At 36.3% G+C, this 12,764-nt stretch overlaps 1 protein-coding gene across 1 annotated transcript; it reads right to left on the bottom strand.

Annotated features, from left to right (window-relative positions):
- Positions 1-1,117: 1,117 nt before the first annotated feature.
- Spink6 (serine peptidase inhibitor Kazal type 6) lies at positions 1,118-11,526 on the bottom strand. The gene is made up of 4 exons (XM_050131173.1): positions 11,489-11,526; positions 10,897-10,954; positions 2,202-2,317; positions 1,118-1,163 (listed from the first exon to the last, which is right to left on the bottom strand). The coding sequence occupies exons 1-4, from the start codon at positions 11,524-11,526 to the stop codon at positions 1,118-1,120; spliced, it is 258 nt and encodes an 85-aa protein (XP_049987130.1).
- Positions 11,527-12,764: the final 1,238 nt, after the last annotated feature.

Here is a 12,764-nt window from a genome sequence, read left to right as displayed (position 1 = left end):
CAGTGGCACGAAGTTTTGATCCTACTTCATGTTCCGGCTTGGTGGGAGCCTAGCCAGTTTGGACGTTCACCTTCCCAGGAAAAGGCTTTTAACAGAGTGACAATTATTGCTTTGAAATGAATCTTGATATGTGGTTAAGTGCAATTTTCCTTAGGAAGGCATTATTTACAAATATCACATTCTCATGCGTTAAAGTATTCGAATGACTGGTTTCAAAGACTACCATGCTGATTTCTCAGATTGAGATGAACTTGTACATTATGATTGTAGGTTTTCATAGAATGGAGTAGCTACATGGAATATGACTGCCTTATCAAAAGGATTCTTGTAATCTTTAGTTTTCTTCTAGTTGGAACTGATTTCTTTTAGTTAATAACTAAATTTCCGTAAACCTTTGAATTTCTAATGATATATACATTTTCCCCATTTTACAATGAAGTTCACTTTTCATTAAGAAATTTTTCACATACTCTTTATTGAATAATCAACATTTGTTAAATATTCACTGTTCATCTTGAGCATTTTTAAGCTTCTCATTTAGAATGCCTTGTGATGTTTTCAGGAGGACAAATCCTTTGTGGATTTCAATATTACACAGTCTAAATACATTATTTCAAAGACAGTTAAAAACAAACACCATAGATGATCCACATTTTGCTTTTATGTAAAATATCTTTATTGATATTAAGGAGCATCAATATCTTCTGATTAATATTTAAATAGCATATTGTGGAATAGCATTGATATTAGCTCCATTATTACCATGAAAATTCCAAATGTGGTAGAGGAGAGATATTTTTACAGGACTCTATTGTGATGGATAGTGTATTTTGATGAGAGAAGAAGAATTTTGATTCAAATTATTGAATCAAGTTCAGTATTCTCTGTTGTATCAATTGTTATATTAATCCCAGACCAAAAAGTAATCAATTCTGCAGAATTTACTTTATTGACAAGTTAAAGTAAACAGACATATTGACCTACACAAGACCCACACAGAGAAAAGGTTGTTTTATTTTTTTTTAATTTATGGGATTGGCCAGAGAAAAGTAAAAGTAGAAATCAAAAAAATTAAGGTGAGAGGATAGGCAAGCTGGCAGAAAACACCAGCTCACGCTCAGCATTTCCCACGGTGCTTTAGGTTGATCTTCCCAGAACTTTTCCTATGGAAAAAAAAATGACAAATATATTCTTACTGCAGTATCTTCAGAGTTTGTCACAGTGCCCAGGGCAATTTAATGTTACCACCTATCTGATTATTGGGTTTTGTTGGTATCTAACTGCTATTCAGCAGAAGTGAATTGAATCCCCTCGTCTAAGTGTGAAAAGAATGAATCTTAGACTAATCTCAACTCTTAGTCTTGAACTATCAATAGTCATTACTCATTGTTGAGGAGTGAAATGTAGATGGGTGGAGAAATACGCGAATAAGCCATAAGTCATAGTTCTGTCTCGGCAGAGTATTTGAGTAAATGAGCCAAACCTTGAAGCTTTTTGCATTTTATAGCAGACTGCGCATGCAAGTTTTTATCAGGTGTATGTCCTTCCGTTCATGCAAATCTCATCCTATACCTCAAACTTCTGTGGAGAAGATTTGTTTTGAATTGGATAGATACTTTACACATTATTGTGCTGATTACATATTGATATCAGTATTGACATTTTAAACTAATTTAAAAAAATAAGAAAAAACAGGCCTGAAAAGTTGGCTCAGTGTTTACGAGAACATTGGCTGCTCTTGCAGAAGACCTGGGCTTCAGTCCTAGAACCCACATGGCAGCTTACAAGCAACTGCAGCACTTGTTCCAGGGAGTCTGATACCCTCTCTGGCCTCCCTGGGCATCAGGCATGTACATATGTGCAAGTAAAGCACTTACATACATAAAACAAAAATGAATAGATATTTAAATAAAATAAAACGATGAAAAGTATAAGACTTATTAAAGGTAAACTGTTACGTGCAAAATGTATTACAAAGATATTCCCAAATGCTTTATGATAGGTACAAAGTAGTTAAAGTGTTTTTGAAATAATTGGTTTATTCACTTTTGAGACATATCTTTTCAATCCATTTTCTGGAGGTGTATCTTTTCAGTCTCTATTGGAGATATGAATATAACATTCTAGGATAGCTGAAAACATATTAATCTATCTTTGGAAGCTTATGCTCACAAGACACGTGTGGTGAGAACAACACTTACGCCAATGCCTTGCAGAAGGCACATTTATTTCCGTATGTGAGACCATCAGAGCCACAGAGTGGGTCAGATTCCCGAGTACAGAAGATATTGGGGTTACGGAACTCACCACAATTAATCTACAATAGAAAAACAGCATCAATAATAGCATGTCTAATAGACTAGGAACAGAATCTTAACATAATGTATCCTGAAATACTTAGGTAGAACATTTTGCTTCATTGAGACATTTTATTAAGCAATAAGAATATGAGAAATACATTATTATACTTGAGTAAATTAATAAGGCCAAATGCTACAAGACTTCTTATTCCAACATTAAATTGATGTAGTTGAGAGTAGTTTTGGGTAAAATATGTCAAATCTTTAATAACAAGTACTGTGTTAATATTTTCTAATAGTACTTTTGCATACTATCAAAACATGGATGATCCTTGCAGGGCAGTTTCTAGACAGTACTTGAAGCTTCTTAGTTTTTCCTGTGAATACCTCTTTATATACTGAAAACAAAATTCTAATGCCTTTGTACTAACTCAAAGAACCTGTTTGTAGAATATGAGCTTTGCTGACTACTATAGTAATTTATTAATGGTCCCCGAAACTTGTGTGTTTAGAAGGATCTAGAGGTTTCATTCAGACTTTTGAGCACATTTGTTAACATCGAATTAAGAGCTGCGACCACAGAAATGCATGGTAGTATCTATGTTACTAACATCCTATCCATTACACTAATCAAAAATTATTTAATTAGTAGCAGTAAAATGCTTGCCAATACAAGAACAGTAAATTGATACTTGGTGTATTTTTATTTCAAGGATATTAACATCATGAAATCCATTGAACAAAACTACAGATATCAGAAGTAACAGAGCAATAATTTACATAGGAACAAAGCTTTAATCTTGTTCTCCCTCCACTAAAATAATATCCTCATGTTTTTCAGTTCCTCCAAGTTAATCATTTTCAAAGTTATTACTTCATTTAAATCTGAAATTCCACTGAGAGATAAGAGACTAGAGTATTTTGGAACTGAAGGCCTTACCCATGCTTGAACATATTCTTTCTCATTTGAGTCCAGAATTTCCAATAATCTACTGTGGGTGAATAATTGAATAATAAAATATCCTTATTGAGAGAATTAGACTCAGTGTTACTTTGTGACCACAGTTATGATCAAGACACACAGATTTCATTAATAGAGTTTATCAGTTTTACTGAACAACATAAATGTTATAGATACTGAAATTGTACTATAATTCCTGCTAACTGAGTAGATTTTAGCTGTTATTGTCACAAAAAAATGGTTAACTATTTGGGGTAATAGATATAGTACCTTTATCATAGTATCATTTTATTTATTTATTTATTTTACCCTTTAACATCATGTTGTATACCTTGTTTTGGAAATAGGATAGTAGTAAAACCAATGAGCCTTGGCAAGAGTAATCCCTTGTTTACAATGGCGTACACCATTATAAATTTGTCGAAACCAAATCTGCCCAAATTTTTGCATGGAAAATTCTTCATTGAGCACCACAATTAATCCTTGGGAAAACAGCTACAAAGACAGGCAATTGGGAAGAACATTCACTTTGAATATTTCTCATCCCTTTGGCTCTCCTCAAGTTGACCCACCACCTTCTCCTGCTGCTTGGAAAAAGATTAGGAAGAGCAAAGGGTTTTAATAAAGAAATTACACTGATCAGCCAGCCTGTGAACAAACTGCCTCATGACAGACAGATAGCTCAACACTGATAATTAATTAGTCGGGTGCTTCAAGAATCTGCAGGGAGCTGAGAAGTGTGTTCTAGAAATTTCTCTATCGTTGGTTGTGTTATCCTAAGTGAAACAACTCCTGTGTTTTTAATTACTTGAATGAAGAAAGCATTCCTCAAACATCTACCATGCCTTGTTCCAAGATTCTTAGGGTCGTCTCAGATACCAAATATGGCATAGGGATTTGCAACATTATTGTGGAATGTTTAAAATGGTCCTGGATTGGATTACAGAAAAATATCTCTTTATTGGAGGGCTCTTCTTGAGAAAGCTACAAGAGTTGTTTTCCCGTCATATAACCAGCGATGGTATTTTCCATCGCTGATACCCTAGTGGCCTTTTTAGCTTAGATGGTCTCAGAGTAGCTATGACTTCTTTCAATGAAGTGGTTTAAATGAAGCTTTTCCTGTCTTTATTTCTTCAGCTGGATGAGAAATGTGATCCTCCTTGCCTCAATGCTTCTTCTGTATTTAGGGAGGCCTCTGCATCACTGAAATATTTAGGCAAGATTGTTGGCATCAGAAGAAGGACCTGGAGATTAAAGAGTCACGAGATGTTACGGCAGTGTGATGCATAGAACGAGACCATAGCTCCTACCCCATAAGGAGAAACATTAAGATTTCCTATTGCCATGCCTTTCAACTACCTGAGTTCCTTCTGTTTAATTTGGTTGTAGGTGCCTGAATGACTTTCAAAGGATGTGCTTCTTAGTGGAGGCTAAAGCAGATCTAAATGGGGGAGATGATAAAGCTATCTTTTCTCTACTTAGGTTCCATTGGTGGAGAATTAGGGGCGTTAGGAGAACTGAGATGCCCTCTGGATCTACTGAAAATGCATCCAAAGAGTTATGCTCTGAGGCAGTTGGTCTCCAAATGGAATTAGACTGAGTTGGACTTGAATTTTGCTTCTCATACTTATCAGCTTCTTTACATTGGGTTTAAATGTCTAATGTATACAACAAGAGGCTGGTAACACCTATCTTGTAAGACCGATGTAATAATTACTCCTATAAAAACACTTTGAAAATATCAAGTTCTATGTGGAAGAGTATTATCATAAACAACATCCTGGTAAACTGTATCATATTCCAGAATTTTGGTGTGGTTGCTTCCCTATTTTTAATATGATTTATTTTCATATTTTGATTGCTTTCATATTTAACAAGAAGTGCCACTCGATTTTCTTTGATATTCAAGACTTTTATCAGTCGTTTATTCCAGTATTTTCTCCCTCCCCCTCACCTGATCCCTCCTGTTCCCAAGACTGGAAATTGAGGGGTGGGGATGTGGGGCAAGGTAGAAACGGAGTGCAATGGTAACTACATGGTGTCTACAAGAGAAACCCTATCCAAGACTCCTGATAATGCAGTACATGGGATCCTGAACCGGCCAACTTCCGTAACCAGACAAGGGCTCAAGTAAAGGGATTAGGGCACCAACCTAACCTCGAGACTTGCTACCTACAGTTTATTTTGCCTGCAGTGTTCTGGGACAGGAACCTAGCAGAGCCATCATCAAAGAGATCATGGAGACTTCATCCAACAACTGACTGGAGCAGTCGCAGAGTCCAAATATGAGGCAGAGCTCAGGGAGACCTGCGGGGGTGGTGCGAAGGAACCAGAGAGGATAGGGACACCATGAGAACACAGTTCACAGAATCTCAGGGACTGGGACCCACGGGGACTTGCAGAGATCAAGGACCCTGGGGGGGGGGGTTGTCTGACCGAGATCCTCTGCATATATGTTATTGTTGTATAGCTTGGTGTTTTTCGGGGGTTTCCTAACAGTGGGAGCAGGGGCTGTCTCTTACTCTTTTACCTTCTTGTGATATCATTTTCCTCCTACTGGGTTGTCTTATTCAACTTTGATATGATGGTGTGTGCCTGGTCTTACTGTAGCTTTGTTATGCCATGTATGGTAGATCTCCCTGGGAGGCTTGATCTTTTCTGAGGGTAGGAGGAGGTGGTAGGTCTTCTGGAGACGGTTGGGGGAGAGATACTGAGAGAATAGGAGGGAGAGGAAACTGGGGTCGGGATGCAATAAATTCAAGAAGAATATATATGTAGAATTTATAGTCCTTTCTTGGGTACCAAACTGTGCATCGGCCTGCCCCCTTGTGGTTCTTCAAAGAACTGTTATCTGCTAAAAAAAAAAAATTCTGGAAAGGTATGACATTTCAGTACTCAGATTTGTCGAGACAATAGAACTGTTTACTTTTGTTGAAATTTGAGCACCTATGCTCATAAAGTCAACTAAAGACTCGAGACGGTTACTATTTTAATCATCTTAAGTTTATAGCTCAAGCCAATGAAAATGTACGTTCTCACACACAAGCACAAGGACTTAAGGGGAAAAAGGATGCTTTTTAAAACACTTCCAGTCAATCCAACTGCATCCTTCATCAACTCCAGTCTTCCTAACGCACTTCTATCTAGACCAGTGATTCTCAATCTGTGGGTCATGGCCCCTTTACAGGGGTCACCTAAGATGATGGGAAAACAAACATATTTATATTATGATTCATAATAGCAGCAAAATTACAGTTATGAAGTAGCAACAAAAATAATTTTATTGTTGGGGATTACCACAACAAGAGGAATTGTATTAAAGGGTTGCAGCATCAGAAAGACTGAGAACCACTGGTCTAGATTAGCCGTCCCCTTTTATGTGCCTCTCGTCTCTTAGAAGTGATCTGCGTAAATGATGCTCATGAGAATACTTGATACTAATGAACTTTACACTGGCTCCTTATGATACACGGAACTCTTGATCATCAAATATTTTTCAATTCCTAGATTTATAAATATGTCAGTTCCCTTGTTCTTTAACTATTCCTTTTTGTTTTTTCCTCTTTAATAGTTCCTTTAAGAATATACATTTTCTCAAATAATACTAATCGAGTCAAGGTTTTCATTTGTGAAGTTTCATTAATAATTCACTCTCTAATTTTCATATGTCAGAGGATTAAGACACTTGCAATCACTGGCTTAATTCGTAGTTAAGAATTACTTATTTCAGAAGCATGTCTTTTTTTCCCTGTCAACTAGACTTTTATTCTAAGTGATCCATTTTGATGACAGTGCTTCTCTTCAAATTCCTCAGCTTGCTCTTTGACTGAAGTTGCCATTTTCCCTTTGAAATGTTCTCTCTCTCTCTCTCTCTCTCTCTCTCTCCCTCCCTCCCTCCCTCCCTCTTTCTTTCTTTCTTTCTTTCTTTCTTTCTTTCTTTCTTTCTTTCTTTCTTTCTTTCTTTCTTTCCTTCTTTCTTTTTCCCTTCTTTCCCTTCTATGCTAGTTCCCTTTAGTACCTACAGAAGTCCTTAGCATTTCTTGTCTGACCAATACCGAAAGTTCAGTTCTATACAAGCGATTTCCTACTGGTATCTAATCCTTTCAACATTTGAAGAAATGTTATTTTAAACTATTATTTTCATCCTATTCCTGCATAAGACAGGATGACAATAATCAGCACATCTGCTTTACTAGAGAATCGATTGGTTGAAGCCTTTGGCAGAGAATACATGGACCTATGGTGCTGATTACAGTTAAGTCAATAGAGACTCAGCAGTCTGGGGTCTTTTCCACCCACTTCCTGCTCCTGAGACTTAACCCCCATTCTCTTCACTAAGCTTCAAGGTTTTGTTCCACCTGTGGTTACATTGTGGATACTCTCCAACCCCTTTAAGCTGCATTTAAATATTACCAGTACATGGATGGAACCAGAAAACACCATATTGACTGAGGTAACCCAGACCCAGAAAGACAATTATCATATGTACTCACTCATAAGTGGTATTTAAACATAAAGCAAAGAAAAGCAGCCTACAAATCACAATCTTAGAGAACCTAGACAACAATGAGAACCCTATAAGAGACATACATGGATCTAATCTACATGGGAAGTAGAAAAAGACAAGATCACCTGAGTAAATTGGGAGCATGGGGACCATGGGAGAGGGCTGAATGGGAGGGGAGAGGAAAGGAGGGGAGCAGAGAAAAATGTATAGCTTAATAAAATCAATAAAAAAGAAATAAAAAATATTACCAGAACATTAATTTTAAGCAAAACTTGGGTAGTTGGAAAGATTCAAGAATCTCAAACTCAGTAGTAGAAAGTTGTTTTACAAATATTCTAAAACTAGTCAGTCTTTTAAAATTACAATACTTAGTTGTGCCTAAAAGCACTAGCACTACAGCAGAAACTGTTGCTAGGGCCATACATTTAAATGGCTCTTTAAGGTTAAGATATCCAAACTTTGAGCATGGAAAATTAATATAATAGAAAAGCAGAAAACATTCATTCTCTCTGGTGCCTAGGCTTGTCTGGTATGGCATTCATTACATTAACTAGTTAGTCTTAAAATTAGATGATTCTCCTGCCTCAGCCTTCCCAGAGCTGAGGCCACATGTATGGGTATAACAAAACACACCCAGTTACCATGAAGAATGGTTGGAAAAGAACATGAAATTCATAAAGGTCTATAATTAGGAGTGTACACTATAATTTCCCAGAAGATGCGTCACGAACAAAATTCCTGGCCTGGGAAGAATGGCTTGGGTGCTGGAGGAAACCTGCCTTCCTTTTGACTTGGCTGTGTCTGACTCGAGCCAGCATGTTCCTAATATCAATAATTCCTTCGGCCCTACTCTCCCCTTGGCAACGAAGAAGGAAGAGTAAAGCCGCTTGGGTGTGGTCTGGGAGGACAGAATCTTCCTTTTATTTTATAGATCCAAGGTGACAGCCTTGGCAGTGCAGCCTTGATTCACAACGATTCAAATATTTAGTTCAGCAAGAGGCTTTAGATAGCAGTGGACCTCAACCTTCATCTTCAAAGGTGAAAATGGAGGTATTGATAAGGGAAAGATATAAACCAAAAAACATGACAAGTAACTGTGAATCAGATGTCATTCACCTTGTCTCACTCCAAACCAGTACTTCACACTCTATCTTGGTTGCTGTTCCTTTTTTTTTAATTGTTAGATTAGTCTGTGTAGGTATCATCTATACAGTTGTTTAGAACGCAGATTCAAATGCCTGAACCATTCAACTGTTACTGATGGCCTTCCATGAGGATTTGTGTATTTAGAAAGCACGTTAGGGGGCCCTGAGGCAAGCAGACTGTAAGATGTTGGCTAATTGAAAAGAACAGGATAAATAAATGGGAGATATTATAGAACAATATAAAGTACAATTAAACTCTCAGAAAAGAAAATTCCAAGAAAGGAAGTGTCTGATGGTTAATGGGAAAAGTGGGATTAAGTTTCAAATCATTTAGTTTTATGTGTAATGCTTCTATTTATTTTATTCATCCTATTTTACAGTCTAATGGAATATGAAACATATTGGCTGAGTCTTTGGACCTTCTGAATTGCTTCTATATTTAGCATAAACAGGACCATAACATTTAGTTGAGCACATACATTTTAGGATATAGACTTGCATATAAGAACCTAGAAACAACCTAAATGCCCCTCGACCAAAGAATGGATAAGGAAAATGTGGTACATTTATACAATGGAGTACTGCACAGCACAAACAACAACAACAACAACAAAAACAAAACCCAACTTTTTGAATTTTGCAGGAAAATGGATGGAGCTAGAAAACATTATTTTGAGCGTGGTAACCCAGACACAGAAAGACAATTATCGCATGTCCTCACTCATAGGTGGTTTTTAAAAAATAAAGCAAAGAAAGTCAGCCTACAAATCACAATCCCAGAGAACATAGACAACAATGAGGACACAAAGAGAGACTTACATAGATCCAATCTACATGGGAAATAGAAAGTAGAAAAGACAAGATCTCCTGAGTAAATTTAGGGCATGGGGATATTTGGGGGAGGATTGAAAGGGGGAGGGAAGAGGCAGAGGGGGGAATAGAGCTCAATAAAAATCAATAAAAAAGAACACTAACACATGGGTTTGCTATATAAATTACAAGATGCCATCAATTTTAAGATGAACCTTAATTTATGAGCCAGTAAAATAAACTCTTATGAATATAAAATACACAACAGAATTGAAAATTAGTTTTTAAAACTTTTTTTGAATGCCCAATCAGTTGGGAACACTGTCTGGAAAACTTGATGCCAAGAGTTCTTGGATATGCTAAGATTTAAAAAGCTAGTACCCAAATCAAACTGAAATGCCCAACAGAAGGAACAGAACCAGCTGGGCAAACAGTACTTGTTTGTAGAAGTTTTTAACTATTAGATAAAAAAAATACAGAAAAAAAGGCTGTTGAGTAAACCTGAGAGGAAAAAAAAAAACTTAATGAAGAAAATCTATGCTCATCCTGAGTATTAATCCCAACTTGTATTTAAATTTGAACACTGCAGTCTATATATCCTCCATATACAAAATTATGTTCATTTTTACTTCTGTAAACACAAACAAACAAAAGACAAAGCCCTCTCTTCTAACTCTATTAGAGGTAGTTAATTACAGATCAGTAACTAATTCACATAAACTTTTATAGTTTTCTAAATGATTTGCCTTGTTTTTACAGTTTAATGATGACTGTAAGTCTATGAGGTAAGTTAGTGCCTAGTTTAACAGCTGTGACATTTTCAACTTTGAGAACTGAGAAAATTTTCAGTTCAGTAGCCTGGTTATGTTAAGGATAGGATATAAATTTTCTTTCACACCCACACTCTGTGTATTAATCACAGTACTCTGACAATATATACTCTGACATATGTATATATATATACATATATAGGCATATGATCCTTTAAATTTAAAATTGTATATCATGAGAAATTGTAGTTTAAAATCTCATTGTTTCATCTGATTTCTCATTTGGCCTTTCTGGTCTCCTGACTCGCCCTTCTTTCATAATGTAGACAAACTTCTTTTTAGCAATGGAATAGCAGCTACACTCTACCTAGGGAAGAAATATACAGACAGATGGGGATCTCACCTTTTCTCCTTGACCAAAGGCACCTGAAAAACAGCATAAATTCCAAACATTGTAATTTCTGAATGTGTAAAAGTAAGATCTACAAACTTAGCAGAAATATGCACACCTCTTTCTGATTGTTGGCCAAGTCATGAAGCCTCAAAATGTCTTGTTTTTGTGTCTGTTCCCTTCTTGGGGATCAATAGACCATGAAGAGACACATTTGTTGGGGATTAGGATTAAGAGACTGCTAAAGGTTTAAAATCTAGAGATTAATGTCAATGCTTTGACCTTGCTTTTCACTCACAACGGGAATGACTTTATCATCTTTGGTCCCTCTTCATCAAAGAGGAGTTGGAAAGAGTCCCCTATCCAGAATTCCAAGGTGAAGCCCTTGCCTTTACTGTCAAAGGCATGTCATGGTCAGTGGTGATGTTAGCTGTTTGCTGAACTCAGGATTACCCTTCTGTTGTTTCTACTGAAACTCAATTTTAAAGATATGGCTCTTTAAATATGCATTGGTAAACATCGATCCATCCTCTTTCCATGCCTCATTTTCTATGTCTTCTCTATTTCTTTAAATTTCTGAAGGTGGGTCCCTGCGCAGCCTTACTTCTCACTCTCTTCTTCCTTTTTAATATCAACATCCATGGTTTTAAGTGTGTGGTGCATTTGGTGCAACTGCAAATATACCAACACCTTCCATCTGTGTAAGTCCAAGACTTCTTCAGTGAGGAAGTACAGACGGATGCTGCTGCCATCATGGCCCAGTACTCAGGGATACTTCCAAATGTAATGCATTAATGGATGCAGGGAAGTCCTCAGCATTTAGACTTTATATGAGCCTCATCGTCTCTTCCAGAAGCTTTACCAGCAGCACTGATTCATAACTGGCAGAGTGAATGATTATTATGAGGACAGAGCCTTCTGCTACACTATTGGAAAGTTATGTAGTGAACTCAGAGAGTGTCCAGAACTCTGTATTTTGTAAATTCTGTTAGTGATTTTTATGGTCTTAGAAAATTAATTATTACCATTTTCAGTGTTTCACTTTGAAAAACCTGGACCTGGTAAAGAGAGGATTTGCCCACTGTTCCATATTTAGAAAATGGCAAGGCAGGAGATAGATTCATATTGACCATGCTTAAGAAAAATTACTCTTTTGTTTTTTAATTATGGCATTAATTTAAGATATTTGTTGAACATTTATTGCGTATCAACTACTATGTCAAACTCTTTATATTAGTTTTCTCATTTATTTCCCTATATAAAAGTAGTTATTCTACATTTTCATTTAATACATGAAGAAAAAAACATCAGAAATGTTAGAACTGGATGATGGAAAAGAAATGCTAGGACTTAAATTAACTTTCTCAGTTTCAGCATTAGCTTTTTTGAGCATGATATCCCCAAGAGTGACATTTGATGTGTCTAGAAAGCACCCATGCTCTGGAGAACTCAGTACTTTTGTAAACTAGATATTGATAAAGTAAATTCTTCTCTACAAAGGATGACAACTGACTTTAAGGGCTAAGTTTTAGCATAGGTCTAACTTTCTGTTACCTCACAAAATATTTTTGAGTATATTAGTTTTAAAACTTATTCAGCAATATTACAGGAATTCATCTATTTTTAAATACATCTTTTATAAGAACTTGTTTCTGTAAATATGACTAACTAGAGTGAGTTTTCTATACCAACTTAATTCCATCAAAAATTAAAAAATCTTTAACTTGAAACCTTGAAGGCAATGCAGTTTATCACCTACAATCCCAGAAAATGATACATCATCCATGAAAACCCACCTTCTTCCTTCAACCGAGCTTAGTCTCATCTCTTAGCATTTACATAGGAAAGACTATCTAAGAGGATACATAGGGTACCAGTGG

The sequence above is a fragment of the Alexandromys fortis genome, unplaced genomic scaffold, assembly GCF_014885135.2.
Source record: "Alexandromys fortis isolate MF-2015 unplaced genomic scaffold, M_Fortis_MF-2015_v1.1 scaffold_368, whole genome shotgun sequence".
Lineage (NCBI taxonomy): Eukaryota > Metazoa > Chordata > Mammalia > Rodentia > Cricetidae > Alexandromys > Alexandromys fortis.
Note: the sequence above shows the minus strand (reverse complement) of the source record. Positions and strands in the feature narration are given on the sequence as shown.